This window comes from Carcharodon carcharias, chromosome 1 (assembly GCF_017639515.1).
Source record: "Carcharodon carcharias isolate sCarCar2 chromosome 1, sCarCar2.pri, whole genome shotgun sequence".
NCBI lineage: Eukaryota > Metazoa > Chordata > Chondrichthyes > Lamniformes > Lamnidae > Carcharodon > Carcharodon carcharias.
In genome coordinates, this window is record NC_054467.1 from 19,909,307 (window position 1) to 19,937,298 (window position 27,992).

The 27,992-nt window shown below is 42.5% G+C and overlaps 2 protein-coding genes across 2 annotated transcripts in view; one reads left to right on the plus strand and one right to left on the minus strand.

Annotated features, from left to right (window-relative positions):
- The first annotated feature begins 395 nt into the window (after positions 1-395).
- igfbp7 (insulin-like growth factor binding protein 7) lies at positions 396-27,648 on the plus strand. Its single transcript, XM_041208830.1, has 5 exons — positions 396-901; positions 19,596-19,705; positions 23,065-23,181; positions 25,329-25,437; positions 27,319-27,648. The coding sequence occupies exons 1-5, from the start codon at positions 478-480 to the stop codon at positions 27,333-27,335; spliced, it is 777 nt and encodes a 258-aa protein (XP_041064764.1). The 5' UTR covers positions 396-477; the 3' UTR covers positions 27,336-27,648.
- Positions 27,643-27,992, minus strand: part of polr2b (RNA polymerase II subunit B) — a 41,947-nt gene continuing 41,597 nt past the window's right edge. Inside the window, exon 25 of the mRNA XM_041208704.1 lies at positions 27,643-27,985. Within this exon, the coding sequence (XP_041064638.1) occupies positions 27,896-27,985 (90 nt within the window). The 3' untranslated portion in view covers positions 27,643-27,895. The remainder of the gene's footprint in view (positions 27,986-27,992) is intronic.

A 27,992-nucleotide genomic window follows, 5' to 3' on the forward strand; every position in this document is an offset into this window, starting at 1 on the left:
TGGGCCGAGTGGCCTTCTCATGTCCCTATGTTCCTAGTCTATTGACATTAGTTTTAGTCAGATAATTTAATATCTGTTAGATATTGTATAGAAGGTTTATTTGAGTTGGTGTATACGGGAGTTTAACTTGTGTGATTTGGAGTTTGGCTTGCCTGAACGAGAATTTAGCAAGGTTCAGATTGTGAGAATGGGGAGTTTAGTTTAACTTTTGCCAATGGGAGTTAAGTTTCGTTTGTATGAATTGGAGTTTCGTTTAATTAAACTTGTATGAATGAGAGTTTAACTTAGTCTGTGTGAATGGGAGTTTAGTTTAACTTGTGTGAATTGGAGTTTGGTCTGTGTGGATAAGAGTTTTAGTTTGTTTCGATGGGATATCAGCTTCTCTCAATGGGAGTATAGTTTGGGTGGAGCCTGAGTTTCTGTATAAGGGGCCCCGGGTCTTGTAGGTTCGAGGTATTTGCCAAGTTTACTGTCAGGATGGGTTTGCAGCTGCTGGGTGGGCTGCTGTTGCTCCTTGCGGTGGATGTGGAAGGGAAGACGGTCAGGGCGAAATGCCCTCCCTGTGCGCTGTCCGAGTGCCCGGCTCTGCCCCCCGGAGGCTGCCCTTTCGGGGAGCTGACCGATCCGTGCCGCTGCTGCACCGTGTGCGCCGCCGGCCAGGGAGCGCCTTGCGGCGGCCTCGTGTCCAAGTACGGCCGCTGTGCCCAGGGCTTCGAGTGTGTCCGCTCCAGGAGCAAGCGGAGGAGCCCCGGGCGCTGCATCTGTAAGTTCCCCCAGCAGGTTTGTGGCAGCGACGGCATCACCTACAGGGATGGCTGTGAACTGAGAGCCGCAGCGAAGCGGGCGGAGAGGCAGGGAGAGACCCCCATCACCAGGACTGGGAAAGGAGCCTGTGAGAAAGGTGAGAAAAGACAAAACGTCCCTCCCTGAGGCAATAAGCAGCCGGGGAAAGGGTGGAGGAAAGGATGAGAGAGAGAGAGAGAGGAGAGGGCAGAGGGGCAGAAAGGATTGAGAGAAGAGAGAGGGGGGAGTGAGAGGGAGAAGAGGGAAGAGAGAGGGGGGAGTGAGAGGGAGAAGAGGGAAGAGAGAGGAGGGAGAGAATAGTGAGTGAGGGAGGAGAGGGCAGAGGGAGAGAGAAGTGACAGGGAGGAGAGGGCAGAAAGAGAGAGAAGTGAAAGGGAGGAGAGGGCAGAGAGAGAAGTGTGAGATGGAAGAGAGGACAAAGAGAGAAGCGGGGGCAGAGAGATAAAGGGAGGAGAGGGCATAGGGAGAGAAAAGGGAGTGAGGAAGGAGAGGGGAGGGAAAAGGGAGTGAGGGAGGAGAGGGCAGAGGAAGAGAGAAGGGAATGAGGGAGGAGAGGGCAGAGGAAGAGAGAAGGGAATGAGGGAGGAGGGAGGAGAGGGCAGGGAGAAGAGAGGGAGGAGGACAGAGAGAAAAGAGTGAGAGGGAAGAGAGGGCAGAAAGAGAAGTGAGGGAGGAGAAGAGAGGGCAGAGAGGGAGGAGAGGGCAGAAGGAGATAGAGCGAGGAAGGTGTCGAGAGAAGTTGGGGGAAGGTGTAGAAGAGGGCAAAGAGAGACAGAGAGAAAGTGGGAGAGGGAGAGAGGTGATGGTGGAGGGGAAAAAGTGGGGCAATTGCTTAAAAGATGCATATTGAGATCCTACGCTGGCTACACACAAGACACACACATTCAGTCCAAGTGTATCAGTTGGTGAATGCGAGCAGCCGTTTTTAAGGAGAATTTTAAAGAATCTCTAGAAATACACTCAATTTTGGAAGGTCACCCCCCCCCCCCCCCCCCCCCCCCGCCTTGCAAATTATTGCAGCCTCCCACCAGCCCATGCAGGACCCCCTCTGGGATAAGTCCCGCCCTCCCCTGCCACACCCCGGACCAAACCTGCCAGGCTCATTGTGAATCAGCGCCCTCCCACAGCCGGCAAGCTGCAGCACAGCACCATTTGGTACCTGCAGTTCGCCCAGTGGGATTCCAATGAGGCCCAAGCTTGAAGACAGTTCGGTCTCCCAGTGTTGGCTCTGGCCGCAGCCACTGCACTTGCACTGAGTTCGGAGGTGAAAGTCTAAAAATCACCCACCATGTCTCCTTTAGAGAGTATGGGTGAGGGATTTACAATTCCACAGTCATTAATGCTTCGAGCTGTCCAAAGTTGTGTTAAATACTTGTTCACAGACATTCAATCTCTTTGTGACAATAACTCATTTTGTTTTAGTTTTCTCATTTACTATTTTGGTATCTCTTCGCTTATCCACACATTATTAATGGCCGAGAGTTTCCGCTCTGAAAGTTTTTAAAATCAGTTTTGCTTTAATAAAGATTTCTTGATCTGTTTGAGTGGTAACCTGGCGAAGACACGTTAAACCATTTTCAACTGTATTATCACAAACTATTTTTCAATACTTTGATCAGAGTCAATAGATCACCAGCTGGGAGCAATCCGATATTAAATAACTGGAAGAAACTAAAAACATTCGCAGAACCATTTTCTAATTTCATCAGTTTCTTAGTAAATGAATTCAAAGCGTTTAAAAGCTTTTACAATGTGTCCTTGCGCCTAAAAACAAGTTAATTTTAAAGCTTACTCGAAACCCTGCAAATGGACACAATGAGCCGAAATTCGCAATGTTGATGAATTCGATATGGGCGTATTGCCAGTTTGGAGCTGGGGGTCAGCTTCCAGTGTGGTGGGGTTTTTTCGACTAGTGCAAAATGATGGGGAAACCAATTTGCAGTGGACTGGATTAGCGCTTGAAATTCCTCGGTCGTTTGCACTGCTTTGGACGATTTGTGGTGAATTGCACTGAAATGTAACCTAGTGGAAGCTCCGGCTCTGTATCTCTCACCACCTTGCAGCCCTCTTTCTTTCGCCTCACTGACAGTATTTTGACACTAGTTACTTCAGGCAAGCTTTCCGTTTCTGATTCAATAGTTGATGCTGCTCATTGCTACCCGAACCTAGAATCTTCCCTACGTTCCTAACATATGGGTTTAAGTAACTTTTGAAGATGTATATTAAGCCTTCACTTCCACGGACATATTTATTAAACATTCATTGCACTAATGTTTAATGGTAAGATTATTGAATCATTGGATGATACAATTGGGGCATTTTCTTAGTCTGCACCGGTTTAGGGAGCCATTTGCGAAAAAAAGTTTCAGTGTTTCAGAGTTCAAAAAAATTGTTAACTGCTGTTTTGAAAGAGGTCCTTCGGCTCACCTGTCACCTCTTTATATAAATAAATGGGACATAAGCACAAGAGAAAAGATAGATTGAAGTTTTCTTTCAATACCAACTAGCACACGTGACAAATTGCGAGGAAGAGGGCATGACTTGCAGAATTACAAGGACAGGTTAGTGGAGTGGGCAGGTAGGTGACAGAAGCAGTTTAATGTAGGGAAGCTGTACATTTTAGGGAAAAGAACAATGAAATGTGTACTCTAAATGATAAGATTCTTAGCAGAGAGGAGGAACAGAGAGATATAACAGTGCAAATGGATCTTTAAAGTTAGGGGTGAATGTAGAAAAAGCCAACAAAAAGCCAAATGATTTTGGGTTTTAAGTTCAAGGGAATGGAATATAAAGCAACGTTCAATTGGTAAGACTACAATTAGAGGATTTTCTGAAGTACTAGGCACCTTGTTAGAGGAAGGATATTCAAGCCTTGGAAAGAGAATAGTAAAGATTTACTGAAATTATATTATAGTTATAAAGAAAACTGCAAAAAAAAATTTGATGCAGTTTTGAAGCTGCACCAAGGACTAATGGCTAATCTAAGTTGTGGTTTTGCTCATCTGGTTGCATTCATTTCTGAATCTGAAGGTTGTGGGTTCAATCTTCCCTCTATAATCCAGGCTGAAATTTTAACATGGTACTGAATTGTTAGAGACAACATATTTTGGATGAGACAGTTTGAGGTAAAAGATCCCATAGCACAGTTTGAAGAGCAGAGACCTTGAAGAGCCCTAACATTACTTCCTCAACCAAATACAGATTCTCTATTCATTTCACTCACTGTGCGCAGATTGGTTGCCAGACTGTCAGTGAAACTTTAAGATCTGTTGGTTGTAAAGATTTTGGGAGGCCCAAGGATATGATGAGGTAATATGTAAGTTCAAGTTTGTTCTTGTGGATGATTTCAGAATTAGAACAGTTCTTTAAACAGGGAGTAACTAGTGAAAGATTGCTTCCATTGATTGGTGAATCATTAACAAAAGGAAATTTACTCAGGATTATCACAAAGAATGAAGGAGAAGGCGAGGAGATTTTTCACACACAAATAGGAAACACTTTCCTACAAGTGACTACTGAGATAGTTACTCATTTAAAAGGAATCAGATGCGTATTTCAAAATGAAGACGATAAAACGGTACAGGGAAATGTTAAGAGAGATGAATGGATAACTAGTTGAAGAGCCTGCACTTGCCCAGAACGATAGGTCAAATAACTTCTTTCTGTGCTGTGAATTCAGTAATTATGCCTACTAGGATTGCAACCAAACCATATTAATTGTACTAAAGCTTGCACATATTTGACGTGATTCAGTTAGTCGGTGCAAGTTCAGAGCTGTATGTGCAAAGCCCATTTTTGAATGTAATTCATTGCATGCAACCAAATTAGGGGCTGGTCTTAATCGACACATTAATCACATGATTTCCATCAGTTAGAAATGTTTTTAGAAAGTGACTTCAGAAAACCTAGAAGAGGAAGCATTTTTTTATTCAACATTTAGACAAGCCATAGCTTACTCCTCTGAGACATTGTAACTAAGAATTTAAACTTTAGCAATTCTGGACAAATTAATAACGTTGTTCATGGCTCTCCCAAACAACACTGCTCTTAATGAAATACTGCAGTATCTCCAATTATTCGACTGCAATGTATTTTCCCTCCCATGTAAATAAAATTATATCACAGTGAATTTGTATCATTCTCAAACATGGTCCCCTCTGCATTGGAGCAGGGGTTAGCTTGGCTGGAAATAGGCTGGGAGTATTCTCAGCTCTAACCTGTAATGTGTCAGATGACTGGTATACCAGGTGACTAGAAGGTAAGATCCACCTGTGGGTCCAGGCTTAGGTCTTGGCCTGGGCTCCCAAAATAAGCAGTCGCAAGTTAGTAGAGTGAACCTTGCACATGGTACCAAGATATCCAAAAAATATCTTCATGCTGATGGCACTAACAAGTGTCTGAAAACACTATAGTCCCTCTAGCTATTGGTAGACATTCAAGATGTGCCCAAAATAAGTACGTGTCCAAAATGCAGGTGCCCACCCCAAACAGATAAAGATTTCACCACCCGCCCACCCCAACCCCGGACCCTGGATAATCTAGCAGTCAGTGGCAAAGATTCCTAATGGGTTGGTCAAAAGATGTTGGGGCCTATTCAATTTTTTATAGTGAGGGTCATTGTATAAACACATTGGTCCTAAAAATCCACAGGAATCAAATCCTGACATGAATACTGAGATTCCCTCACCAGGAAATTCCAATGCTAACCCTGCCAGAATCCACCCAGTGTCAGGAGGGTCCCCACTTTATATTTTAACGGTGGGTGTTGGAGCCACTGTGCTTCTCAGGTGTCTGAACAAAAGAGAGAATGTACTGCCATTCACAACCTCAGGGCGTCTCAAAAAGGTTTTTCAGCCAGTGACTCACTTTTTGTAGTGCAGTCACTGCTGTAATATTAGAAACATAGCAGCCAGTTTGCACACAGCAAGATCTTACAAACAGCAATGAGATAATGACCAGAAAACCTGTTTCAGTGATGTTGGTTCAAAGATAAATATTGTTCAGCACCAGGCAAACTCCCCCACTCTTCTTCAAAGGTGCTTACGGAATCTGTTACATGCACCTGTGAGGGCAGGTGGGGCCTTGATTTAATATCTTATGTAAAAATACCATCCTCCAACAGTGCAGCACCCCTACACTGCAATAGGGGTCTAGTCTCTAGAGTGAGGCTTGAACCCATAATTTCCCAACTTGGAGGCAAGTGTGTTAGCTCTGAGCCAGGGCTGACACAGGAATCAGGTGCACTTCTCTAGATATGATGCTCTAAGGTAGCTACATCGATGAAGCATGTGATCACCCACAGTGCTGATAGGGGCAGTGTAATCCTTGCCAGGGGCTGGTTGGAAGAGAAAACTGTCTTTTTAATTCTGATAGTCATGCCAGATTGCAGGCAATCTGCTGCAAAGTAATTTATGATTGTTTGCTCATCTTCCTGAGGGTGGCTCATGAGAATATCTCATGAATCATAGTAAATAGGAATTCATGAATAATTTTATTCAACCTTGTCGTTTTTAAAAATTGAAAGTCTCAAGCAAATGTGTTGCCATTGTCACCTGTCGCCATATAAGCACACAGGAACAGAAAATCTACAGCCTTTCCATTGTCTTCCTACCATACCTCTGACAAAACTGTGACTGAAGGATTGTGAATTATTCCAGGGAAGAGATCCTACCCTTCCTCAGTAGTTTCAGTGATGCCTTCTGAAAGGAAAACCAAACAGGGCTAGCAGCGTGGGAGTTGTTGCAAGAGCATGGGGGTCAGTATGCTGATGGGGCCAAGTATGACAACTTAATCAACAACAGATGGGACTTGAATTGCAGCCAAGAGCCCTAAAGACTTGAGGAATTCCTGAAGGTTTTTTAACTCCAAAATGCACCACTAATAATGCAAATACCCATCATTCGCATTTAAAAAAAGGCAACCTCCTTCTGACCTTATCAACTTTATTTAGGTCAGCACTTGAGATCATTGGTGGGTGGATTCCCAATATTTACACTGGAGTCAAAATCTGCTGGGGTTTTGGACCCATTGTGTTTTTTTTTTAAATGTACAGAAGCAGTTAATGAAAGTTTTTTTGTGTACTTACAGTAACTCACCTCTGCTCTTGTTTGTAGTAAGCTTAAGTTTCCAAATTAAGGCACATTTTATCCCACATATGGATCTTAAGCTAGGCTCTGTTGTGGATCCATATTTATGTCCAGTTAGGCAGTAGTAAAATCTTTCTTCAGTCAATTTTCTTCCTGTACTCACCTGAAGCATAGCAACTTACATTACATTGTTAGAAAGTCTATCATTCAGTAGTAAAATAATGCAGATTCTGAGAGTCTGAAATAAAAATAGAAAATGCTGGAAGGATTCATCAGGTGTGGAGGGGAAAGCGTTAAGGTTTGAGGTTGATGGCTTCTCATCAGTTCATTAGGAACAGGAGTACGCCATTCAGCCCCTCAGCCTGTTCCAACACTGAATGAGATTATGGCTGACCTAAGTCCACATACCTGCCTTTGCTGAATATCCCTTAATACTTTTGCTTAACAAAAACTAGAAATCCCATTTTAAGAGTAATAATTGATCTAGCACTGGCTGCACTTTGCAGAAGAGAGTTCCAAACTTCTACCACCCTTTGCATGTAGAATTGTTTCCTAGCTTCTCTCCTGAAATATCTGATTCTTTTAGGCTATGTTTTGCAGTCATACACTCCTCAATCAGTGGAGATAGTTTCTCTTTATTTGCCCTATCTGTTCCCCTTAATATCTTAAAAACCTCAAATTAGCCTTTAGCCTTATAAATTCCTGGGATTGCAAGGGTAGTCAGTTTAACTGTTGATGGCTAGCTATCATTCTGGTAAATCTATGCTATATTCTGTCCAAAGTTAATATATTCTTCCTAAATTGTGGTGCCCAGAACTGTACTTGGTGTGATCTAACTCAAGTTCAGTCTTTCTAGACAATTTGGGCATAGGGAACAGAACATCAAAATTTGCTGACTACACAAAAGTAAGGGGGTTAGTAAACATTGGTTAGTGGAATAGGTGGAAGGGTAGGAGGTCTAAGTTATCAGGAGAAGTGATGCACTTTTAAAGGAAATTAAAAAATGGTACTTGCATTCGATGGGAACATGTGGAACGATCTGAAGGAGCAGAGAGGCTCAAATATTTAATGCCCTGTAAGTACGAATGCTGGTAGAAAAAGCCATAAAAAAACCAAGATTGTTTGATTTTATAGATGGGACATACAATACAAGAATAAACATGGTGGTTTGTGCCAGGTAACCGTTGGGCCTCTGTTAAAACACTGCTGTTTGGGGCACCACCATTATAGAACATACATTAAAGCCATAGAAAGCATTCAACCTAGATTCACCAGGATGATGCTGGGGATAGGAGGTTGTAAGTTATGAGGAAAGAGTTAAGGTACCAGTAATATTTTTACTGGAGCAGAGAAGATTAAGTGGAGGCGTAATAGACATTTTAAAATTGTGAAAAGTTTTGATAAAGAGACAGAGAAATACAGTGAAATCACAATGAGTCAAGCTTGGATGATACAAAATTCCAGTTATGTTGAAGGCATCTACCCTTCCTGCTGGCACAATAGCAAATCCCATAGAACGATGCCCGAAATTCTGCATAGTAATTACAGATTAGCCAAACTTGTCAAAGCTTGTCATATGACCATGCCAACCAATCAGAGCAGAGTTGGACCACACAAGAGTGCCAAATCATGGAGCGCTGGGATATCTGTCTTTTGACATTGAAATATCCCCATGAAGGGATGTGCAAAACCTGCGAGTATGGCTAAACCTGTGAGAAAGTTAAAAGTGTTGTCGATCAGAGAGAAGGTGAAGCTGATACAGCAAGGGAAAAACCGTGGCGCAAAGTGGAAAGCTGACATCGCAAAGAAGTGGGAGATTCCACCATTATGGAACACAAGGTGAACATCTTGGAACGGTTAGACAAACAGGCATTCTTACCAGCAAGGAAGAAGACGAAAACGGCTGCCTATCTCGATGTTGAAGAAGTCCTGCTAACATGGTTCAAGGCAACCCTGCAGGAAAGAGGAGTCACCCTGGCAAAGAAGCTGGGCCACATGGAGTTCAGCAGCAGTGATGGATGGCTGGACCGATTCAAGACAAGGCACAGCATCATCTTCTGCGCAGTAAGCAGTGAGGGTGCAGTGGTTATGGCAGCAATGACAATTGATTGGCTCCAAAATGATCTTGTCCACGGCTTGAATGAGTATGCACCACAACACATTTTTAATGCAGATAAAAACTGTTTTATTGTCTTTTGCCAAACTGCTCTTTAAGGTTTAAAGGTGATGCATGTAATGGTGGAAACTGGAGCAAGGAATGTGTCACTGCCATGGTCTGCAACAACATGGCTGGTACCAAAAAGCTGTTGCTTCTTGTGACCCTTCGCAAATGTCAAGATACTACCTACACAGTACAAGGCTAACAAAGCTGCCTGGATGACTGACAGCATTTTGAGATGTGATCAGGAAAGAAAGCAAACCATAGCATCAAAAGAAAAAGAAGGTTGTCATCATTACAGACAACTGCCCCCCACATCCTGAAAACACTGACCTCAAGAGCAAGAAACTATTGGTCGTGCCTCGTAACACCACGGCCAAGCTCCAGCCAATGGATAAGGAGATAATTAGGAATCTAAAAACCCACTACTAACGGCAGCTGATCTCTCAGATTATCGAGCCATCGATAAGATGCAGGAGTACAATCCAACTCTTCTCGAGGCCATGTCCATGATGAAGAAGGCATGGAAGATGGTGATGGGAACCACAGTTGCCAACTGCTTTCACCACGCTCGGTTCCAATATGTCATGAATGCTCAAGACATTGAAAACGAGGAGAAGCAGCATGAGGCCGACCTACCCAATGATGAGGCACTTTTCATTTGCCTGCAGGAGGCTGGCATGGAAATTCCAGCAGAAAGAACCTTGAAAACTTGGACAAAGCCATACATTACACGACGGAACTGACAGATGATGCAATTGTATTCAACTGAGGAGCTCAAGGAGGCCGACGACCCTAGAGAACCCGATGAATGCTCGCCCGCCTGTTCCCTTAGCTGAAGCCGCAAAGGTTGTAGAGATGCTCCAGGATTCTGCACCGCAACACGAAAACACCAAGGACGTGTTTGACTGCATTGACAACATGATGGACTGTATCATGCATGTTGGAAAACTGCATGCGAAGCAGAGAAAGATTACAAAGATTTTCCAGAGCTCGGTCCTGAGAGTGCATTTTCAATGCAAAACTCCGGCCGTTTACAAGGTCAGACCAATTGAATAAAGACTTTTTCACACATTTACTGTGTTTTCATTTGGCATGTGAGTCTGTTGTTTCTGAAATAGACCATGTTTGTAGACATATCCGGTTTCATAGAGGTATATTCATATGGGAATGGGGCCTAGTTGGCTATCCTGAAGCTCTGCTTAACTCACATTTGTGGGTGGATCTCCTGCTATTCACTCATTGGGATTATACTTTACTACCTCTGGTTGAAAGCCTGTGACAAGAGGTCATCAAATTAAAATCATCATTAAATGAATTACGAGAATGGTTAGGAGAAATTTCTTTACACAGAAGCTGGTTGGCGCATCAAATACCATTAACAGTGGCGTATAAGTTCACATAATCACAGAATTGTTACCGTGTAGAAGGAGGCTAGTCGGCCCATCGAGTCCGCACTGGAGCTTTGAGCAAAGCATAAGGCCACTTTATTTTTCCGGCCCCAAAAATTATGTTTTTGCATACACTCACCATATAAGAAGATCCCCTTTTCACGGGGCCATAAAATTCCACCCCATGTTTTAATTAATGGTAGCTTATAACTGGGAGTAAGGGATTAATCAAGGGGATATGGGTTGTGTTGTGAAGGTGTGCAAGAGTTTAAGACATGCCCACTCTTTGTGTCAGAAGCAGATAACATTTCAAAATGTCAACCACTATACCCATACCAGTGTCTCATTTTTATACTCGGTGTATAATTAACCCCCCACCCCCCACCCCACCCACTCCCCCACCCAGCCCTGATTTTGGAGGGATTTTTTTGGGGGGGCTTCAAGGATCAACAATATTCTGTCAGTTCAAATTTCACCTTGGCAGTTGGAGAATTTGAATTCAGTCTTTAGGAATCTGGAAATGGAAAGCAGGTATCAATAAAAAGTAACCCTTAGTTCATTAATGGCTTAGTGCCTTAGCTTGGAAGTCATACAGTAAAGGTTTATTATATTGATTCCCAGCATTGTATGGGGTGGGCAGAGGGGTCTCCCAAAGATGTGCTGGGAATCCCCTTTCGAAGTTCCCAGGTAAGGGTAGGCACGGAAACTGAGAAGTGCAAATTCCCTCTGGGCAATTGCCCTGCACTGGGAACCATTCAAAAAATTAAATCACAAACTGTGTAAGGTCCGGACTGGGTTACACTAATAGTTGCCCAGAAAACGTTAGAAGAATTAAAACCTCTTCTAACTTCTGGGTTACTTTTGTAAAGATCCAGACCGACCCGATCACCACCCAAGGAGACTGTCCCCACCCCTGGGGACTGCACCCCCATCCCCAACTACCTCCTTCCCCCCTCACAGGACTACCCCCATTCCCTGAGCCCGCAGGGGAATCCTCTCACTCCCCGACTAACCCCACCCCCCATGGGATTCCCCCCACCCACATGGGACTCCACCTCCCACCCCAAGGGCCGGGTCTGAACTGACCCTGACCCAACCCATCCTGGACCCAGCCCCCCTACCCCCACCCCCCCGACCTGTCCCAACCCAACACCCCCGACCCGACACGAGGCTGCCCCGGACCTCCCCTCACCCCCACACCCCGACCTCCTCCCCACAAACCCGCCCCACCTCCAGCCGCCCCCCCCCCAGAGACCCAACCACCCCTGAGATAACAAAACCATCCCCCCACTGAGGCCCAGCTCCCCCTGCCTAGCCCCTGACCCCCAAATCCTCAGAGTTCCGACCCCCACCCACCCACTGCTGATTGCTAATCCGAGGAAGTTACGGCCTATAGTCTCAGGAGTTTAGAAGAACAAGAGATGATCTCATTGAAAATATAAGATTCAGAAGCAGCTTATCAAGGTAGACACTGAGAGGTTGTTTCCCCTGGCTGGGGAATCTGGAACACAGGGGCACAGCCTCAGGATAAAGGGTCAATCATTGAGGACTGAGATGAGGAGACACTTCTTCACTCAGAGGGTCGCAAATCTTTGTAATTCTTAAGCCCAGGTTTTGGATGCTCCACCGTTGAGTAAATTCAAAGCTGAGATATATATTTGGTCTTACAGGGAATGAGGAGCAGGCAGGAAAGTAGAGTTGAAGCAGAATGCCAGCCACGATCATATTGAATGATGGAGCAAGTTCAAGAAGCTTTTGAAGAAGAGTCATATTGGACTCAAAATGTTAACTCTATTTCTCGATTCACAGATATTGCCAGATCTGCTGGGTTTTTCGAGCACTTTCTGTTTTTATTTCAGATTTTCAGCACACTCAGTATTTCCTTTTCTAATGAGAAGCCATATGAATTACTCCTACTCCTATTTTTTATGTTCTTCCCAGAAGGAAACCCATGGTCCTGACCTAATCTGGCCTATTTGTGACTGCAGACCCACACCAATGTAGTTAACTCTTAACTGCACTCTGAAGTGGCCTACCAAGCCACTCAGTAGCAACAAACAGCTACAAAGAATCAGCATTGTGGGGTAATATTCACCATGTGGGTTGCAAATGTTCAAGAGAAAGGTCCACTACCCTCATCTTAGGGCAATTAGAGATGGGCAATAAATGCCAATGGTGCCTTATGGATGGGAAATAAATGTTAATGGTGCCTGCCTCCTGAGAATGAATAAGGAAAATTCTCCAGTGGAAAATGTCGTGTTATCTAGATAGTGATGCAATTCAGGAAATTTACACACACCTCCCAACACTCCCACATATATTCACACACCCACTTAAAGCACAACAATTTGTTACCTGGTTGGTTTTTGCTGATTTAGCTGTGGCAACTGGAGGGGTGCTACAATTAGCTCCAGGAGCTTTGGTGAGTAAAAGGAAGATCTATCTGGTTGACTGTTTCTGATTATTATCCAACAACCCCTGGAGGAAGTGCACAGAAGTGCAGGTCAATGATCACATAGGTCAGAATCTTGCCCTTGCCAGACAGGATTGGTGGGGGCGGTCAGGAAGCTGACTGCCACCTGCAATTGAGGCCGGGAGGTGATTTCACATTGGCAGGCCAAATAAGGCCTGCCCAGCGTGAAACGCGAGTGGCAGCACTCATCGCTGCCTGTGCAGAAAGGGGGGTGAAGGGCGAGCTGGGCGAGCGCGAACTTCACACATGAGCGCGAGTGGGCACTTGATAATCTCCCTGAGGCACGGAGCTGCCTCAGAGAGATGAAGAGTTTTTTAAAAAAATAATAAAGAAATTAAAAATGCTATAATGACTCTGTCACATGAGCAGGGAAATGTTATTAATTAAATTTAAACATTTTTATTTTATTTTTATTTGCTTTAGGATACCTCATCCCGCTCATGGATGAGGTTTCCTAAAAAATGCAAAAGTGCCTTGGCCTTTTTGCCTGCCCCGCCAAGCGTATGGTTGGACGAACAGCAAAAAATGTCAGTCAACTGATACTTTAATGGCCTTAATAGGCCTTTTAATTGTCAGCGAACATGCTGCCAACTCCGGCACGTGCCCAACCGAAATATTGTGCGACTGCGTGTTGACTCGGGACGCTTGCCCAATGTCAACACGCGTCATTTTACACTCAAACGGGTGGGGCGCACGCCTGCCCGTCGAGCTAAAAATTTTGCCCATTGGGTTGTTGGAGCATTGAGCGCTTTTCCATAGTGAATGGTTGAGGCAAAGAGCAATGCAACTTTTAATGAAAAATGGATAAACAATTGAAGCAGGTATGGACAGGTTGCTTCTCCTTGGGATCAGGGTGCACTCTGGTTCAGTGGACTCTGAGATGACAGGTGGTGCTTGAAGGATCAGGTAGATGAGTTGTTGGGAGGTTTGTGCACTTTCTCTGGCACCTCGACTTCACCTCTGTGTGTTCCTGATGAAGACTTTCAATGTGTTCAGTGCCTTTCTGAAGGAACGTTCTCCATTTTGGTCGGTCATAAGCCAGGGACTCCCAGTACACAGCAGGAATGTTTAATCTCTTCAGGGATGAAGCGTTTCTGTTGTCCTTCTGGGAGTGTCCTGCCACGATCAAGTTCTGAATAGAGCAGTTGCTTTGGAAGTCTGGTGTCAGATATATGAGCAACATGTCTTGCCCAGTGGAGCTGGTTTTGAGTGATTAACACCTTGATGCTGGGCAAGTTGGGTTGGAAAAGATTGCTGTTCTTCGACTGCCTTTCTTGCCACCAGATCTTGAGGCTCTTGCCAAGACACCACTGATGATATCCTCCTCTAATCTGGCTGCCCTCAGAAATTTGTTACCATTCTCCACCTACTCCACAATGACAGGCATGCCATGATCCTCAATAATGGAACCACCACATACCCTATCTCAGTGAAAACTTGCATCAGGTAATGACATGGGTCATTGCAATAACCCTCTTTTCTATTTTCCTTGGAGAGGTTAGGGCTTGATGTGACACTCACAGTCACCGCTCTGTATTGACCACTTGAGAGTGTATAGAGAGAGTGGGGTTAAGGGTAGCAGCATAAGAGGGGAGAAAATGCTTTGAAATCCTATCAATTAGTGATTGTTAAGATATAACTTTTCACAAGAAGTGTTTGTGAACAGGGTGTTTTTTAGTAATAAGCAGAAGTATACTTTTTCATGTTACAACATTATTGTGCTCCTAGCAGTTCTTCCACTGAAATGTGGTTATGTCAGTAGTTCAGCTCAACAAAACATTTATTCTGTGCTGTGTTTCCACAAGCACAATCAAGCACTCACAATACAGGATACACTTTGGCAGGATTCCAGAACTAAATTCCAGGTGAGAGTGACTGCCCTTGACATTAAGGCAGACTTCAACCTAATGTGGCACCATGAGTCCTAGTAAAACTGGCATCAATGGGAATAAAAGAGAAAATGCTTTATTGGCCAACACCTAGCAGAAAGGAAGATAAGATTAGCTTCCAACAAGCAAACCTCTCAGTTCCAGGATATCACTGCAGAAGTTCCTCAGGATAGTGTCCTAGGTCCAACCATCTTCTGCTGTTTCGCCAATGACCTTTCTTTCATTAAAAGTGAAAAATGGGGATGTTCCCTGATGATTGCACAGTGTTCAGTACCATTCGCAACTGAAGCAGTCTCTTCCTGCATGCAGAAGATCTGGACAACATCCAGCTTTGGCCGAATAAGTGTCAAATAACATTTATACTATACAATTGCCGGGCAATGACTGTCTCCGACGTGAAAGTGTCTAACCACCACTCCTTGACATTCAATGGCATTACAATCACTGAATCGCACAACACAACAGCCTGCTAGTAACTATTCACCAGAAACTCAATTGGACCACTTGTGTAAGCGTTGAGGCAACTAGAGCAGATCAGAGCCGGGTAATCTATGCCAAGTGCTTCACCTCCTGATTCTCCAGAGCCTGTCCACCACCTACAAGACACAATATGATGGAATACTCTTCTCTTGCTTGGATGAGTGCAGCTCAACAACAGTTAATAAGATCCACACTATCCAGGCTAAAGCAGCTCACTTGTTGAGAAGCCCATGCAGCACCTTAAACATTTATTCTCTTGCTACTACTGCACCGTGGCTTCAGCGTGTACTATCGACATGATGCACTGCTGCAACTAGCCAAGGCTTCTTTGATAGCGCCTCTGAAATCTGCAACCTCTACCACCTCGAACAACAAGGATAGCCATCGCATGAGAATATCACCACCTCCAAGTTCCCCTCCAAGTCACACGCCATCCTGACTTGAAAATACATTGCTGTTCCTTCATCGTTGCTGGATCAAACTGTGGAACTCCCTTCCTAACAGCCCTGTGGGGGAGTTCTTTCACCACAAGCACTGCAGTGATTCAAGAAAGCAGATTGCTATCAACTTCTCAAGGGCACTAGGGATAGTCAATGAATGCTGACTTCGCTAGTGACACATATATCCCAAAAATTAATTTTTAAAAATTGAACACCTATTTGCATAATCACTTTGGTTAAAATTTATATAATCCCTATCCATTGTGACTAAAAGATATTAAAAGTCAAAATACTTTGAACTTGAGCATAATATTTAGATTGCTTTTAAAGTACCAAGAGTTTCTGTAAGAAATCAAGACAGATCAACATAGCAGTGTGCTCCTTAGCAATGGATCAGTGTTGCAGCACTTGAACTTTTCACAATTTAACTGAGAAGAATGCAGCAGCATGCCTAATCTTATTAACAGCCTACGTGCAGTGACAAGTCAAGCTAGTTTTGATAAATGGTTGCAGTCTATTAATTTTTGCTGAGACCAATCTATCAGTAGAAGTGGCTTTTAACCATTGGTTCCTGTATACCCTTGTTAAGCGCTAGATTAATAATAAACACAGCCGAGTGCACAGAATATTGTCTGAAAGCTTTTGCTGGCAGTGCTGAACCTTTTCTATGGTGCATATTTCATTCCACTATGACGAAATGTTTTCACTGTGGCCGGATTTTTTTTCTCTTGCACAGTTATTTTGCACTGTTGACTCCATTTGCTGGTTTCCCCCTTTGAATGTTTCTCCAGAGCTTTGAAAATGGCTGCTTATATCCCTGCTGCAAATCACTGGACAAATCCTGAATAGTAAGGCCTATTTATATGAAAATTGATAGGATGTGGATTGATACTTTAGATATGACTCCAAAGGCTTTCATGTTAGTTATGTAGTGCACATAGAGGCTAATGGTTTGATGATATTAAGAGCTAAACTTTACTCCGGGGCTATTACACAGGAATGTTTTCTGCAAAATAAACATTATTTTAATCTGCTTTACTTTGGTGTCCACTGGGGTAAGCTGGAGAATTTATCTCAACTGAGCTACTGAAGAATCCAGAACACGGCAGTCCCAATGCCTGCTCCACTCATCAGAGATTACGTTTCAGCAAAGGGTCTTTCAAGAGGTGTTGGATCCTTTTCATATCTAAGGGGCTGAATGCCTGTTTTAGGCATCTACCCTGTACACATGAAATTAGGGTACCATGAAATAAATAGTGAGGCCAATGCTTGTGCAGAACACACACTTCTGTCTCACTGTTAAATCGATATGTTTTATGCCTGTTCTACAGCAGAGAAATGGCCTCAATGCATACAAATTTCACTTCCTTCAAGTTCTGCATTCTTCCTTATGATTTACCTTAATCCTAGTTTATGTTAACATTTGTTGATTTGTACACAGCATTATTCTTAGTGGTGCTTTAACAAATTTGAGAGTCCACACAATTTGTTAGCAGTGAGCCTGCAAAATGCTACGGCCATTCATTTTCCTGACTTTCTGGTGTAGCTTAATGAATGTTGTCCCCCAGTGCAGTCTGGAATGAAGAATAAAAGTTGAGAGCTGTACTTAGACAGATACTGACAGCTGCTTGGTCTGGGCTACAGGTCAGTGTACAGAAGCTGGAACAGACCATCTAGGGCTTGGTTTGTGAACCTAAGTGTGCAGAAGAATATCTCATCATTCACATCTTCACAGTAGTTCTTATGCCTCTTGATTCAAGGGTTGGGAGAGAGTTGCACGTCCATCAAGAGTTTCTAATCATGGAAAGCCACAATGCAATCCTCAAGCTAATCACCCTTTCTCCGCTGATGTGGAAGTAAGTTTTATTAAGCCCTAGGAGTGGTTCTGGAGCAATGTCCTAATAAAAGTCACCACATCCCTCAATTTCTGTGCACTGAAAATGTGTTTCCGTTCCCTCTGTAGACCAAGGGAAGCAATGCAATACAAACTAGCCACGGGACTCTAGGTTGTTGTGGAAGGCTTTCCAGTGGAGATTCCAGAAGAGGCAGGAATAACAGCCCAGCAGCTATTTTACAACATGGCAGGAGGAAGAGGCATCAGAGCCTGGAAGATGATGTATTAGGCAACATTTGATAAATACTGAATATTGTGATAAATTCTGAAGACTCAAAATGTTAACTCTGTTTCTCGCTTCACAGATGCTGCCAGACCTGCTGGGTTTTTCCAGCACTTTATTTATTTGATAATTTGATTGGAAGAAAGTGTTCAAGAGGTGGTCCTCCCTTGCAGCCTTTATACTGACCACAGACATCATCCATGTCCTTAATGCCAACCAAACCTGGTACATTTCCTAAACTATCTGCTAACCACACAAGCTCCATTTTCCTTGTTACTCACGGCTGAGTGAAATACTCCAAGTACAATGAAACACAAAAGCAAACTAAACAACAGCCGTACTTCAGAGTCTGCTTTCTGCCTCATTTTAAATTTGTACAATTTCTCCTTCCTGTGAGCTTTCATGGTCTAGTATTAGATGGTTCTCCACCTGAAGCCCCAACTCTGTTGTTTCACCTGTAGTGGAGTTAACCTCAGAGAACCACAAGATCTTATTAGTAGGATAAATTATTAATTGCCCACAATAGCAGGATCTTATTCAGTTCTCTGCCCAAACGTGGGTCCTTAAGCAATTATTTGCCAAACCATAGCAGAGTGCTGCGATTTTTTACTATGGGAAGGGTGAGCAGGCAGACCGCAAGTCTACCTCAGCTGGAACAAGGGTCAAACCCCTTGCTGTCAGCACTAATCTGATCCTCTCACTTGCTGTTTAGCCAGCTGAGCAAACTGGCCTCCATTAACAGGATATCAGTTGCTTATTTTTAGTGTGGCATTGTGGCTCATTCTACAAGCCATTCCCATCAGCTTCTGATATGGGCCAAGACCTGCATAGCTGAAGTGTTAGCATTTAGAGATGCATAACCTTAATGTGTGTTGGATGCAGATATTGTTGGATGCAAGTCATTTGGCTCCTACATCACAATGAGAGTCAATACTGAGGGAATTACTGACATTTAAATATATTCCATATAAAGCACAAGTAATTTGAGTAAAGGGGGTTGTTATATAAGGTAATTATATTCTTGCGGCACTCCAGCAGAGTCCTGGGTGTATTGAATGAGGTACTGATCATTGCTGCCACCTCCTTAAATATTACCTCTACTGTCTACCACAGAGGTCTCCTGTACCAGCCCCAAACATCCAATCTTGCAGTTGCTTATTCCTCTGCGTGCAAATAATTGAGGTTGGGCTCTCCGAAATCTGTAGCTCTTCTTTTTGCAGCTCTGTTATCACAGGTGTGTTCCTTCTTCTAGTCTTGCTGTAGTCCTTTAAGCAGTAGAAAGTTTTGTACCCTGCTGCTCCACCAACCCTCCAGCTCAGTCTCTACTTTCTTACCACACTCATCTCCCCCCACAGTCCAAACACAGTGGATGGCTTCCATTCAAAGGCTTTATTGTGCCCAGTTCCTGCCTCCCATGTGGTTGCAGTGCCAAACCCCCACCAACCCACACCTCATCTTCACTTTAGCATTGCAGGCTAAGTTTGCACTCTGCATAATTACATGGCTTGACCCCGAGAGTCAACACAGTCAAAACGATGGCTAGGAGCCCACCCTGGCTTGGCAATAGCAGTGAAACTGCAGTACCTGAATGGACATTTTTCTTTTCAAATCTTGAGCAACATGCCTTAAGGTGAGTAATTATCACGTGATTCTCCCTCCATCTCTGCTCCCATGAGAACTAACCTCCAATGCTACTCCTCACTTTGTGTAAGTGATAACAACAGAGAAGCTCAATTTACATTATTTTCCATCTATAGCTCCAGTCATTGTGACACAGCCTAAGGAGATCTGGAATGTCAGTGGATCCCAAGTTTACCTTGCCTGTGAAATTATTGGAGTGCCTACTCCTGTACTCACCTGGAACAAGGTTTGCAAATTTCAGTTTCTTCTTTATTTCTATTCAGTTTGCAAAGTTTAGGTCTTTGAGAAAAAGAAGGTTCTAAAATCTTTCTAAATCACATTATGCATTTTGGGGAAATTAAAAACTTGTGCCTCCATACTTATAGTGTTGAGCCAACGTTTGCGAATCAATTAACACATCTACATTAATCCTTTGACTAATTAAAATCTGTACATGTGAAATGTAATTATGTTTAAATAAAATAATATTTCTAATAAGCCCTTTGTTTGACAATCCTAATTGCTTTGGATCACTGGCATATCAGTGATTCCATCAATAAACTACAGTTGTGGGACTCAAATCTCACCTGTTAGCCATGCCATGCATCAAGGCATTCAGTCCATCATATCTCTGCTATCTTTGCTAGGATGATCTAAAGTAATCTTACTGATCTGGTACCCCCCCCCCCCCACAGTCCAAAAGCTTCCTCTGTTTTAAATATTTATGCAGTTTTCCCTTTAATAAAATGGTCTCTGTCTCAATCATTCCTCATGGCAAAATATTCCATGCCCCAACAATAGCAAAGATATTTCTCTTAACTCCCCATTCCCCTTATAACAATCTTATGTCGACAGCAACTTTGTCACAGACCTCCCTAATCACAGGAAATAGCCTTTCCCATTTACCCTATCAAATGCTTCAACATTAAAAAAGTCACTAAATATTCTTACCCTCTCCTCCAGTGGAAACATAGGAACAAGGAAGGTAGGTCATTCAGGCCCTTGAGCCTGTTCCACTGTTCATTTTTATTCACCTTTGCTTCACATTCTTTAATACCCTGATCCAACAAAAATCTATCAATATCATTCTTGAAAATTACAATGAATCCAGCACCCTTTATGAACAGCCTGTTTTCATTCTTGAATGGTCTGGTTCTACTTTTAAGATTACATGCCCCTTTGTCCTGGACATCCTGCCAGAGCAAGCAGCTTCTTTGTATCTACTCAATCCAATCCTTTTGTCAGGACTATTTTTCAAGACTGTGTATTAATTATTATTTTAAAGATGTCAGCTTGATAGTCTCAACCTTCTAATTAAAGGAAATACAAACCAAGTTTATGTAACCTGACATCATAATTAACTTTTTAAGTTCTGGTATTGTCATGGAGAGATTAGAGCGCAGTTTCACCAAGTACAGTATATCTTTCCTGATGTTTGGCATCCAGCACGGAACGCAGTTCTCCACATGGGCTCTGATGAAGGCTCTGCACAACTGAGGAATCACTTCTTCACTTTTGTAGTCCAGCCCCCTTGAGATAAAGGCCAACATTCCATTAGCCTTTTCAATTACTTTTTATTCCAGTAGACTAGCTTTTAGCGATCTGGACAGCATGGACACCCAAATCGCTTTGCTCCTCCACAGTTCCCACCTAGTGTATCCTGATTAAAAATATATTCCTATTTGTCTTTCTTGAATTCAAAGTAGATGGTTTTGCATGGTCCCATGTTGAACTCTATCCGCCATAGTTTTACCCACTCAACTTCATCTGTTTATGACTTTGTATAGGTAATCTATACCCTCTCAACTAGTTTGCAGGCTTTGACACAGCTGACCATGTAATTCTGCTATAATGCCTCTCCATTGTCATCCGACTGGGAGTAGCTGCACTTGCCTTGTTTCATTCTTATCTATCCAGCTGTAGCCTGTGAATCGGCCACATGAGCTTCTCTTCCCACTCATGCACCGTTACCTCTGGTGTCCTCGAAAGATCTATCATTGGCCGCCTCCAATTTGTCACCTATGTGTTGCCCCTCAGCAATATCATCTAAAAACACAGCATCACTTTCCACAAGTATACTGATTATATCCCAGCTCTACCCCACCTGCATCTCTCAACTCCTCCATTGTCTTTAAACTGTTGATTGCTTGTCCAACATCCAGTACTGGATGAGCAGAAATTTCCTTCAACTAAATATTATGAAGACTGAAGCGGCTGTCTTCAGTCTTCATTACCAACTCTGTTCCCTTGCAGCTGACTCCATTCCTCTCCCTAGCAACTGCCTTAGTCTGAACCAGGCTTTTGTAATATTTGACCCCAAGATGAACTTCCTACCACATATCTGCACCATCACAAAGACCACTTATTTCCACCTCCATTAATTTCCCACCTCTGCCCTGGCCTCGGCTATCTGCTGCTGAAATTCTCACCCATGCCTTTGTTACTTTTAGACTTGACTATTCCAATGCACTCTTGGCCAGCCTACCTTCCGCAAACTTGCGTTTATTCAAAATTCTGCTGTCTACGTCCTAACTCACACCAAGTCCAACTCACCATCTCCCCCCAGCTTGCTGATCCACATTGGCTCCCAGTTAACCAACGTCTTGAGTTTTAAAGTTCTCATCATTGTTTGTAAATTCCTGTATGACCTTGTCTGTGTCAGTAATCTCCTCCAGTCCTACAACCTCCTTAATCGCTATGCTCTGCCAATTTTGGCATCTTGAACATTCTGGATTTTAAAAGCTCTACAATTGATGGCCATCCTGCCCAAAGCTCTGGAATTCCCTCCCTAAACCACTGCCATTCCTTCCTCCTTTAAGAGGCCCCTTAAAACCAACCTCTTTGATCATGATCATCTGTATTCTCCTTATGTGATTTGGTGACAAATCTGACATACTAGATTAAAGCAAAATACTGCAGATGCTGGAAATCTGAAATAAAAACAAAATGCTGGAAAAACTCAGCACCTCTAGCAGCACCTGTGGAGGGAGAAACAAGAGTTAACATTTCAAGTCCATATGACTCTCCTTCAGAGCTCTGAAGAAGGGTCATACGGACTCGAAATGTTCACACTGACATATGGGGAGTCTGGAATTCGTTACATTCTATTAACTAAATGCATTAAACTGAGTTTTTGTTATTCCCTTAAACTCCAAATACTTTCCCCACAATAATAATAGTCATGCCTCTCGTTACAAAAATCTGCACTGACAGCTTATAAAGAACGGAAAAATGTTAATGCTTAGAGGGACTATTGATGTTATCTTAGACTGAAGTGAAAACTTGGATTTGCTAAAGAGCCATTATGCCTTAGGAAATAGTAAACTGTTGTTGCTAACTAAATATTTGCTCGTCAAAAGTTTTCAAACAATTTAGAATGAAGCCTTTTAGCTCTATTGGTGCTCCTTGGGAACTGCAAACAATGACATTCACAGCACAAAAGTTGACATGGTGTAACATGTCTGGTGAAATACAAAACATTCCATCATACAAGAAGCACTCGTTATGCCAAGCACGAAGAACATTCTCAAAGTGGTGTGGTCCTTCTAAAATTTTATTATGTAAAACCATATAAGGATATATTAATAATGCTATTTTAAATAATAGGTAATGAAAACAGCGACTGGTGTGGAAAAGATGGAGTTGCTGCCAGGTGACCGTGACAACCTTGCCATCCAAACTCGTGGTGGACCAGAGAAGCACGAGGTGACAGGATGGGTGCTGGTAAGCTTCTAATCTAGGTATAAGGATATTGGTTAGGAAGTTATGTAATCTCCAATTTAAATCTTTAATTTACATTTCTTGTGCTGCTTACAGTAAGGAAAGCGAACACCTTTCCACATGTTACACACAACAATCCCCAGTCTGTCTATATTACAACAGCTATGTCACTTTTAAGGTAGTTCCTTGGCTATAAAGTACTTGGGATATTCTGAGATCGTGAAAGGTATCATCCCTTTAAGGGATGGCTGCCTGAGCAAAGATCTTTCAAATCTGCTGCAAAAATGAGGCAAACATTTATTTTGTGCGCTACAGGCTAGCTTATCGGCCCATTCATTGCCAAGGAACAAAATACGTGTAATTAAATTTTAAGCTTGTGAGAAACAAGTAAGCCAGATCCTCATTGATGCCCCTCATTTCATTAGGTGGAGTATTTCCATTGCACACACTAGTCTGTGATAACCCATCTGATTGCGATCGCACATTTTATGCTGCACTGTGATCATTTTTGGGTTAGTTCTTGTCCCCACAAGAGTGAAAAACCAGCTTGAAAATACCAAAACCCTGCCCTGAGTGAGGAAGACTTTTATGTCACCAGCCTGGTCATGTCTGCCTCCAACCCGAGATGTCCTTCACATAATTAAGTTTGATTTTTTTTCCCCAACAAAAACACATTGTTGTTTTTTTTTTAATCTGAAGGACCAGAAGTTTCCTTTTATTATCTAATCACCTTATTGTAATTTGCTTTCAACATTATCTGTTCATTTTAGAAAAAGAGCCTGTAGAAAACTGAGCTGTGTTGCTACCTTGTTACAAGTATTTAAACCATGTTTAAATATATTGACCCATCACAAATTAATATATTTGAACCATGGGAGTAAAATGTAAAAAATATTGCAGAATCTCTGGATTAAATTACCCACAATTGGGCAATAATGGCACTAAATTCACAATCTTGCTGTAAGGAGGTTTGACCCTTGGTGTACTGACTGCGCATTAGATAAAAGTTCATCTTATTCCCCAGTTTGTAAAGGAGTCACAGAGACAACAACTTGTAGTTATATACGTTATGCTGCCTCACACAGGCATGAAGGAAAACAGACACTGATCCAAAAGAAAGATAAGATGTGAACAAGATCTTGGTTTAAAGACTCAGGCTGAGAAATTTGTTGATGTCACCCCACTATGCAGGTGTAAAATGGACACCTAGGCACCTAATATGAAGGTAGCAAAAATGCATCATGTCATATTGGTACAGGCTCTAGTGCTGGCATCCTGCCTGGGCCCAAAAAAGGGTAATAGGACCTTTACATATGCAAAAGGAGGTGCTTTGTGACACCCTTCCTAAAACTGGACTGACCTGAATGTAGCTGGTACCAAGGCCCATAATCAACGAGTTCCTGACCCCACCACAACATTGAAGACCATTGCCAAACCTCGCTCATTCCCCTCCTGATTGCAACAGCCTATTTCCAAGAGGGAAAGCAGCCTCACAGCTTTCTCATCCATAAAACTGGTGAGCTCTCTCTGCACTCTGACTGGTGTCTGCAGTATGCTAATGAGGCCCAGATGAGCCTCAGGCCTTGGTGGGTGCTGACAAGGAGCTGCCCATTTCAGATTTGAAAACAAGGTCAAAACAAATTTCCCCCCCTTGAGCTTTAGAGGGTATATATAAGGCCGGGCGGCGGGGGGGGGGGGGGGGAGGTGGCGGTAGGTAGGATAAGATTCAAGAGTTAGAAATTTTATTGAGACACCTCAGAGAGGAACATGCTGTATGAAGGAAAATTGAATTCTTTAGCACTTCCTGTAATTTTTAAAGTTGAAATGCTTTGCCCCCAGGCTGCAGGCCTGACATGGAATGTATATTGTAAATAGGAAGAGAAATACATTTGCATAGAGGTACCTAACAGTGGAACATACTGTATGGAGATAAGTCAAATTTTCTGGCACTTGTCATTTTCAAGTTGAATTGTTTTGAAATGTACTTCTACAAATTTTATTAATAAAGTTTACTTTTGGAAACAAAAAGATGGAGAGTTGAATTTTAAATTTGGGAGTTTGGAGGACGAGAAACATCATACATGTCAATTCTGCACATAATTTTTTAAAGTGTCACATCTCCACGCATCTTTATTTTCATTTATATTTAGATCTCTCCTCTCACCGAAGAAGATGCTGGAGAATATGAGTGCCATGCATCAAACACCAAGGGAGAGGCTGCAGCTGCCGGAAGCATACATGTGGTTGATGAGCTAAAAAGTGAGTGCAGTATTTTATATAAATAATGTAGATGCACCACAATGTATATACATATGCCTTGAACTTCATGACTGTTAGAAGGACTATCGTGATTTTTCCTGATTGTGTATCGTTCTCTGTAGAAGTAAATTACAGCTACTTGGGATATTTGAATTGAATCAGAAATCAACAGACAAGAGATGGAACATGATTCATTCATATTTACCTGAAAATTCAGTGCATAAGTTTATCTTCAGATGCATTTTTATCCCCAGAAAGTCAAGGGAGTAACTTCCACGCCTTGGATTCTTGTTCCTGTATGGACAGACAAGTGCACTAGTTCTTTGTCCACTAGTTTGGCTGCTGAAAATAGAAAAGGGAGCAGGGGAAAAAAGGAGACAGGGAATGAACACCTACAACAGCTTGCATTTAAGTAGCACCTTTAGTGTAGAAAAACCTTTCCCTAAATGCTTGAGACATAGTCAGACAAAAATGGGCACCGAGTCAAAGGTGATAATATTAGAAATGATTAAAAGCTTGGTCAAAGAATCATCTGGTTAGAGGTTAGAGATAGGGAGGGGAAAGGCCAGAAACAGATGTGAGCATGAAAATTTTAAATAAGTGTCCAGAAGCCAGTGCAGGTCAGCAGAAGGTTGCAAGTTGGGATTCAAGCAGCAGAGTTTTGCATGATCTAAAGTTTATAGTATGTAGCAAATTGGTCGAGAGAATTGGAATAATCAAGTCTGGTAGTGACCAAAGCACAAATCAACAGTTTCAGTAGAAGATAGGCTGAGGGAGGGGACTGCAACGGAAGTGGAAGGAGGCTGGTGGCAATATGGGGTCAGAGGATTGAACAGGATGCTGAGATTTCAAACAATTGAAAAAGCCTGAAACAGTGGCTAGGAAGGAGGATGCCATTAGTGGCAAGGGCGCAAGACGATTGCTTCAGTCTTCCCAATTTTTAACCCGAGAATACTGTCGCTCATTTGAGACTTAACTTTAGTTAATCACCTGACAGAGGCAGTGAGGGATTGAGAAAGGGAGAGGTGTAATGTTGGCTGCCCTCAGTGTACATGTGGAAGCTGAGTTAGTGCCTGCAGTTGATATTACCATAGGGAACCATGTAGTTAGGGGGGGGGTTGGTCTCAGGCCACAGTGTAACAACAGGAAGAGAAACATTTGCTAGAGATGATCTATCCATGATTTGATAGAAAAGGATGGAATCAAATGAGGGGTGCAGATGGTGTCAATTTGAGTGACAAAAGTCATCCCAGAGTTTCTTCCATTTGTATTGGGAGATTAAGGGTAGAGTTGTGCAGGGCACTGGGTTTTCAGCAAAGAAGTGACAATGAAGAAAAGAAGCCAAGGGATTTTCTTTGTTTTCCAGGATCATGGAATAGTGAGCACTTTTGCCAGGGTAGACGGAGACCCAATAGTATTTGAAGTATAAGAAGAAAATTTTATATTCAGAATGTTTCCATAATTCTGTTCTGCAAGCAACTGACATTAATTCGCTGATACTCGTGTTCATTCTGATATGTTGTTGACTTGGTTTCTATCCTTAAACTTGGATGGGAATAGTGATGGTTTCCTAGGCACATTTTCTTGAAAACATGGTCAGGCTGATGTGTTGTTCAGTGAGATTCCTGGAAATCAATGCATTTAGCAAATTAAGTGTAGGTTATTACAAGAGATTTAAGACTTGCATTTAAGACTGGAATATGGAGCTGTATTATAATACAAAGAAAACTAAAGTCAATAGATTATGATTTTATGTGTACACATGGAAAAGGTGAACAAGTCAATGAAAAATCTACTAATGGGACAGGACTCTCCATTTGCTGAGTACATACAGCAAAACTGGGTATTTCTTCCTATTAACTTTGGTATTTTGTTTTACAGTGAAAGGGAAGGTATGAACAAAAAATCAATGGAAAGAACCAATGGCCAACTACTAGCTCATCATGGAGCTCATCTACTGACAGGGAACTCTGGGGATCTATGTAGTGATTTTTTTCAGTGCATAACAAACTGAGCTTTCTAGGGATCTTTTCCCCAGCATATAGTTACTTCTAGTTATGATTGTTGATGCACCTTTCATTTTACTCCTGCTTGTAATTAGATTTTTGTAAGTAAAATTTAAGGGCAAAGGAGCATAAACCATTCTCTCCATTATCAAGATATAAGCTGTATATAAAAAGTTATGAAATAAAATTTATACAATGCTTAAAATACAAAATTTTATTTTTGTTTTCACAACAAAATCTACTTACAATGCTGGCAAAGATAAAACCACTGATCAAGCCACCAGTGAGAACAGTAAGCGCATGAAGTGTGACTAAAGACCTGGTATTTAAATAAGTAATACCATCACACCTTCTCATACATCTTTACACACTCCGCTGCAAATAATTTTGCCAGTCGCATATATTATTTTGAAACTTAGCGTGTCTGAGAAAAGCTGATCATTTACAGTCCATTATGAAATCAACATTCGTGGTGCAATACTCATTGACATTAGCTCCTGGAAGAGAAGTTTGCAGGCATAGGGCATCCGTACCAATGAAATCTGAAAG